Source organism: Alligator sinensis, unplaced genomic scaffold, assembly GCF_000455745.1.
Source record: "Alligator sinensis unplaced genomic scaffold, ASM45574v1 scaffold264_1, whole genome shotgun sequence".
NCBI classification, from domain to species: Eukaryota; Metazoa; Chordata; order Crocodylia; family Alligatoridae; genus Alligator; species Alligator sinensis.
Genome location: NW_005841831.1, coordinates 485,740 through 493,239, shown reverse-complemented (window position 1 = coordinate 493,239; position 7,500 = coordinate 485,740). Strand labels below are relative to the sequence as shown.

The following is a 7,500-nucleotide window of genomic DNA, read 5'->3' as shown; positions in this document are numbered from 1 at the left end:
CAGAAAAAACGTGACAAGGAATGTGCTGTGTACATGAACTTTGTCAAAGAGTGCTGGATGCCTTTGACTGTGACTGTATTTGAGAGTCTGTTTCTGATCAGTTTCCACATCTCTACAGCTTGGCAAAACTCTGCCTTAGTATTTCAACCAATTTAGTGGATGCAGAATGTGCAATCGCAGTATATGGACAAGTTGTTCACACCGCAGGGACAGAGGATGTCAGTTACAACTGCTGGTGGATGCTGCATAGCGGGTTCAACAACTAATGTGAATTGTTTCTGTCAAGGTTATCATTATTTAGTATTATGACATTTTTTGTAGAACACTAAGAATAAATTATGATAGTAGTTATGATTGATATTGTATATATATTTATATTCATAATATATTTCAATTTAATAGATTTATAATAATACAGTAATTTATTTGATATTTCTGTGGACTTTGCTATTTAATTATGCTGAGGTTTTTGCTTCTTGAGCCAATGAGCAGCAAGGGGCAGGGTTGGCAGGACCTCTTAGCCAATAGGGGGCGGGGGGGCGGCTCACCACAAAAACACTGTGACATTGGTTCCATGCACCGTGAGTGGCCTGCAAAAATCCCGCTGCTTCACCACAATTTAGGTAGGTCCCTATTTATGAAGGGAACAGGAAGAGAAACCTGGCTCCTGGGTTTGTTGTGGAGGCAGGAAGAGGGATTTAGATATACTTAGAGATGAAGCTTGTCTCCAGTTGCAGCTTATATGAGGATGGCTGGAGAGGGACTGATACAGAGAAGATGCTCTATGGTACCCACTACACACATGGGAGATGAGAATGTGGGCCTGACAGACAGCCCCAGTGTTCCTTCCCCTTCCTCTGCCTGTCTCTTTAGTCACAGCCCTAAACCTATTATATGCCCCCTCCCCTTAAGCTTTCTCCTGTTGCCTTTATGCAAGCACTTGTGTTTAATACTCTTGAAAATAAGCACCTTTTGAATTTTCTGTTGCACCCAAAATACATTTCCCTAAGGCATCTGGCAGATATTAAAACAATGGTGCAATTGGGATCAAAGGGATTATATGTCTGGTCCCAAACACTGCACATCCTGCCATGCCAGACATGCATGACAGGAGACATGATTTTTGGGATGAGTTATAGAAGTCCTCTAATCCCAGTAGCATCACTGCAGAGCTACCCTAGCTGGATTCTGCATATCAGGTAGAGGAGCTCTGTCCCAGATCTAGGTCTGCTCCCCAGCCCCCAGTAGGTTCCAAGTGCCGGGGTACTCAGGGCCAGTTCTGAAAATCAGCTAATTGTTGGACCTGACCAGTCCCAGGGCCAGTTCAAGGCCCCCAGCTGTCTGCGGCTGTATCCAGTAATCAGATCTAGTCTGGTTGTCAAGCCAAGCAGCTGGGGGAGATCAGCTGGTCCCAAGCAGCTGGGGGAGATCTGGCTTAGCGCTGAGTCCAACAATCTGTTGATTATTAATCAGCCTTGGGGCAGCCCTAGAACTATCCACCTGAATGCATATTTTTTAGAAATCCCAGAACTCTGGGACCTGTGGACCTGTCCCCCATCCCAGGGTCTCCTCACACCCTAGGATTTCTAAAAAACACATGTTTAGCCTGGCTCCTCACAACTCAGCCCTTTAAAGTGCCTCACCCAATGGAGTCTGCAGCACAAGGGAAGAAAGGCTGCTGGGTTCAAGGGTTGCCAGGTTCCTGGCAGGGGGAGCCCCTCAGGTCTCCCCAGGGAACCTTGAAACCTGCTTCCCTGATGGCCCGTTCGTGGCATCTGGGCAGGGTATGACAACCAGTTTGTTGTCAGAATCAGTAGGTAGATAGATAGCTGATGAAGTGAGGGAGGGAACAGTACATCTTGGGATGCCAGGGGGCCTAGCAAAGACCTGGCACCCAACGTGTGATATATATATATATAACGTGTTTGAATTAAAGCTTGATAGAAACCAGCTACACAAATATTGTACACATCTCAAGCAATGTTTTTGTGGCTGGTTGGCCATTTTTAAATTCTAAAATAGTTATTCTGTATGTGTATCATGTCTAAATTCATTGTGCAGTTAATCAGTTAATTGCACAATAAATGTATTGTGTATCAGGGGTCTAAGGAAAAAAAAAAGCACATTTCATGGGTTGTTGCTTTAAGTGCCTGGCTTTTTTTTCCTCCTCATTTTTGTCAAGGTTGGAATTGAACTAACATCTGCTTGAACTAAATCAGGCTTAATAGCTACTTTTTTGTTCCTGTGAGCTAACCAGCCCATGCAGACAGTATTTGGCTGCTAAGCCTTTCATTTATCTTACCTGCTCATGTGTGGTTTAATCCATGTGTTTGAGCGTGAGGCTTGTGCCTATGTGGAAAGCCCAACTCTGTAAACACCACTTCTAATTGTTCTCCTCTTTTGCTTCTTTTCTCCTGAGTAGCTCCATGGAAGGAAGGGCAGAGTCCTGCAGGGACAGATCCAGGAAGGTGCATTGGTACAGTCATGCCCCACTTGCTTCCTGCTCCACCTAAAGTTTAAAGCCAACTGCCTGGCAGCAGCAGTGACATTTCTATTCAGGCAGCCCTGAGGGAGTCAGTTGACCTAATGGCTCATTAGGATCTATCTGATTCCTACTAATCACTCTGCACTTCACAGGTGTTAATGACACCCTCCCCTTTTTAATGGTCTTGATGTTCCACAAATCAGGCTATCCTTTCTTTGGCAACTTTGCTGTCTTGTTAGCTATTCGTGGGTTCTCTTCGTGTAATAAAACACATACTTTTTAACTAGAGGCCTTTATACTGTCATTTTAGGATTTTGCATAAACATACTGAAATGCATAGCATAGTTCAGGGGTCAGTAATCGATGACCTGCAGGCTGGCTCCATCCTGTGAAGAGATTTCATCCAGCCCACCTAGCTAGATAATGACATAATTACAGCCTTGCTCAGAGTGAAGATGAGCTTGGCTCATGTAAATCACAATTTAGTCAGTGTCCACGTGAGTTGACACTGGCGCAGCATCACTGGTATCTCTTCCTTAGGCTGATCCAAGGATACAAAGGAAGCAGCTAAATTGTTTTCTTTGCCCTGCACATTAAAGGCATAGGATAACATGACAAAAGAGATGAAAGCAGGAACGTTATTTCTCAGAGTTTTGAAAGTTAGTATCAGAAGCCTGAACACAATACAGAAGTAGAAAGAACTCTAACAGCAGTGTTGCTTATGTCTTTTACAAGCAGGGGGAGAGAAAGATGACTTGAAAAATAGCATTTCGCATATGATTGAGGGCAGTGAATTGTTGAGCACAATCTAGAGATAAAGTTATTGCTGCTGCAGAAGTGGAGATGAGTGAGCAATGAAGAAGGGATGGATTTTAGAGAAGTTGCTGTAAAGGAACAAGCAACAAAATTCATGGTTACCTGAAGGTACTGGAGGAAAACTAGAGTCTAATCAGAGTGGTAGGACAGTGGGAACAACAGTGAGAAGATTGAGAACAGAGTTGATCATTCACCAGGCTGAGTTGTTCGTATATGCAAGATAACTTGTCTTGACAGCTGAAGAAGGTGGGAGCTGTGGGAAGAGTTGTCATACAGCTGGTGACTGAGGCCACAGAAACATGTGAGGTCATCTCTGAATAAAGGATAAAGGAGAAGAGGACCCCAAGGATAACTGAGGGGGGAGGGGGGGTGGGGGTTGAGCTATGTGCTACAGAGCTAGAGGAAGTAACTGTGTGCATTTTGGCCTCATCCTTGGTTTACAACAAGGCTGTCCACCTTCTTGGGCCCAGTTTACTCAGGGTTTACATAGATCCAGGCTGGCCTTGAAGTGCAACCACAGGGGCTGGCTCCATTCAGGGTTAAAGTTCATGGATTTCATAGACATTAGGGCTGGAAGGGACCTCGGAAGATCATCGAGTCCAGCCCCCTGCCCAAAGGGCAGGAAGTCAGCTGGGTTCATAGGATCCCAGCAAGATGAGCATCCAGTTTGCTCTTGAAGGTGTTCAATGTAGGCGCTTGAACCACCTCCGGTGGCAGGCTGTTCGAGACCTTGGGGGCTCGGACAGTAAAGAAATTCTTCCTTATGTCCAGCCTGAAACGGTCTTGTAGTAGTTTATGACCATTCGACCTAGTCGTCATCCCTTGGGGCGCTCTGGTGAACAAACGTTCCCTCAGATACTGGTGGTCACCCCTGATAAACTTATAGGTGGCCATCAGATCACCCCTGAGCCTGCGCTTTTCCAGGCTAAAGAGCCCCAGGGCTCTCAGCCTGTCATCGTAGGGTCTGCTTCCCTGACCTCTGATCATGCGCGTGGCTCTTCTCTGCACTCTCTCAAGCTTCTCCACATCCTTTTTGAATTGTGGAGCCCAAAACTGGACGCAGTACTCCAGCTGCGGCCTCACCAAGGCCGAGTACAAGGGGAGAATGATGTCCTGGGATTTGCTTGAGAAGCATCTATGGATGCAAGCCAGCGTTTTGGTCGCTTTACTAGCCACAGCATCGCACTGCAGGTTAACAGGTTCCATTCACTTCCCTGATAGCATGCCATGAGGCAGCATTGAGACCCATTACTTTCTCCTAGCCCAGGGCTTACTAGGCCAGTGGTGCTCCAGCTTCTGGCCCTGTGGGCCAAATGAGTGGTGTGGAGTTGGTCTAAGGGCCAGATTTAGTCCTGTGAGACAGGATCAGGTCCCATGTTGCCTCCACCCAGCCCTGCACACCTGGATAGGGTTCTGTCTAGTTTCAGCTGGTCCCCTTGTGCCAGGATCAGGCCCTTGGGCTCGGCATCACCCTTGCCCAGCGTTGTGTATTTGGATCGGGCCCTTGAGCCCTGCATGCTGTGATCAGGCCTGAGGCCTGCTGCCTCTGCCACCCAGCTCCATATTCTAGGATCAGACCCTGTGCACCTGATTTAGCATGCAGGGCCAGGGGCTCCCCACACATCTGGAAGTTTGGCAGCAGGGTAGCAGTGCCACTGGTCCCCTGCTGATGAATATTTGGACCTGTGAGGAGCCTCATGGCCTGGATGACACTGCACTGGGGATTGAACACCCTTGACACGGGGGTTGAACACCTCTGTAATAGGCGATGTTGTGCTCTTTTCCTATCCCAAGACCCAGCAGCTGCTGCCTTGTACAAACTCTGCCACCAGTCCCTCTCACCTGTTTTCATCACCGTGCACCTAAACCATACTACCTTCCTCCACTGCTCTTCCACTCCTATATACAGTCCAGCAACCCACTTTTTGCAAAGCCCTGTGCACAGTTCTCTGCACATTCCACCTTCTCCCAACCCCACACAGAGCCCCACAGCCTACATATCTTATGACCCACTTGCCAGGCACTTGGCAGACACATACCAAGCTAGGTCTGCACATGCTAGCTCTGCAACTGGAAGCAGTATAGCTGTGTTCACTGTGACATTTCTGACAGTCTGAAAAGGGAAGCCATTTAATAAACCTTTCTTTTCAGACATATGGTGGCAATTAAAGCAGTTTATTTTAGCTTATGTAATGTGTTAAATAATTTAAAAACACGTTTTGGTATATTTTAGTTCCCTTTGCTTTATTGCATCTGTGTGGCTGAATTGAATGCAGATCAGCTGGTTGAGAATCTAAATTTTGCTGAGCTTTTAGATTCTTGAAGAATTCTAATTTTAGACACTTATTTGTGTGGACCACTCCAAATACATGACTGCTAACCAAGTAACCTAAGCATAAAGACTGATTTCCGATTTGCATTCTCCACATTTCTAAAGTTGTTTTAAAATAAAAAAAATGCACAACAAAATGCTGCATAAGAGCTAAGAACCCTGTCATCAGTTAAGCAGTTTAATTTAGCCAACACTTTCTGTAATTATTTATGCATTAAAACGAAATGCATTTCGTTGCTAGTATAGGTAAAATATTTCTGTAAAAGTCTTGTACATCATGTACTTTAAAAACTACTTGCTTTATCTCTAGGAAATCTACATGAAGAGAACATTAGGGATCTACAGTTGATACTTCACCAAAAAATGCCATATTAAGGCCATATATGAAACTACTTCTTCCCCCTTGTGTATATGTGTTAAGATAGAGTCTATAATAGTCTCATATGTCATTTCTCAAATGCTTTAATGCTTTTCTGCATTTTTAGAAATGTTCCAATGGGGGGAAAATATATATATAATTGTGAAAATTTTGGTGATCCATATGCTGCGTTAAAGTTGTGTAATATAACCAAAAGGCTGATGTTTCTGACTTTATAGAGTGGTTAGCTGTGCAGCTTTAGGTTTGTTTTGTTTTTTATGGAATGTGCTTCTCATGGTAGGAATGATATGTCCAGGGCTTTGAAAATTATGCTAATTTAGAAAGACAGATGCATCTTTTTCCTCCCTCTGTACATCCCATTAATTTTTTACTCCTCCATCTCACATAGGTTCAGGTTTGTTCATATGTCTCTGTGGTAAGCTTCTGTTAGGCAAGATCTTGTTTTTAGCTACAACTAGTAGTCCTTAACGGGATCCCAATCTTGAAAGGGCTCCTTTGTTCTAGGTCTTGGATTGATGTACAGAGACCATTTTTGTACCTTGAATATCTTCGACTCTAAAAATGTTTATTGTGGAGATGTCCTCCCTAGAGCTGGCAAAAGTTGAGTAAAGAGTAGAAATCTTCTGCTAAGGATTTCTTTTTTCTTTTTATCCGGTACTTGTAATTAACAAGTTTTGGTTTTCAAACCATTATCTTCTTTTTTTTTATAGGTTGTGATTTGAATTTTGGATGAAGCTATATATCTAACTGGACATCATGAGCAGAAGCAAGCGTGACAACAATTTCTACAGTGTAGAAATTGGAGATTCTACCTTCACTGTACTGAAACGATATCAGAATTTAAAGCCTATAGGATCAGGAGCACAAGGAATAGTGTGGTAAGATTCCTTTAAACAAAATTAGAAGTATGATAGTTCACATCATAGTATCACATGCTACTGAAAGGCGTTGGGTAGTCTGTGGGCTGGGGATTGATCAATATGGCTAAGTACAGACATTCAAAAAGCCCGGGCCTGAATCGATTGAATCTTTGCAGTTTAGTCTAAACTGTGTAGACTGAAATGAGAAGCAAGTGAAATGACATTCATTTTTGATTCCAGAAATGCAGCCACATGCCTGCAGTGGCTCAGACTAGAAGCTGGAGGGCACTAGGGTGAGCCTCCCTTCCTTTCTGCAGTGGCCAGCAGGCTGGGGGGAAGTTGAGTTGAGTGGAGGGTGTGGCCAGGGAGCAGCAGATGCTGTGTGATTGGGGAGGGGGTGAAACCCCAACCTTGGCCTGCATAGTCCCCAGCTGGGGTGTGCCTGGAGGGGGAGGGGTAAGCAGCCTTTGCCAGCTTTTCCAGTGAAGGGGGAGCATGGCCAGACCTCAGCCCCTGGCTGGCACCAAAGGGTCAAGCAGTGAGAGCAGGGTCATGGCTGGACCCTGGCCCCGGGCCTGAGGCAAAGGGGTGAAAGGGGTATGAGAGACTGGTGCCTCCTGAATCTGGG

General features: G+C 45.0%; 1 protein-coding gene across 6 annotated transcripts in view; it reads left to right on the top strand.

Annotated features, from left to right (window-relative positions):
* Positions 1-7,500, top strand: part of MAPK8 (mitogen-activated protein kinase 8) — a 126,531-nt gene that overhangs the window by 65,540 nt on the left and 53,491 nt on the right. For all 6 annotated transcript variants that reach the window (XM_006014762.3, XM_006014764.3, XM_006014763.3 and 3 more), the window contains one exon: positions 6,723-6,890. In XM_006014762.3, coding sequence (XP_006014824.1) covers positions 6,769-6,890 — 122 coding nt within the window. In that variant the 5' untranslated portion in view covers positions 6,723-6,768. The remainder of the gene's footprint in view (positions 1-6,722; positions 6,891-7,500) is intronic.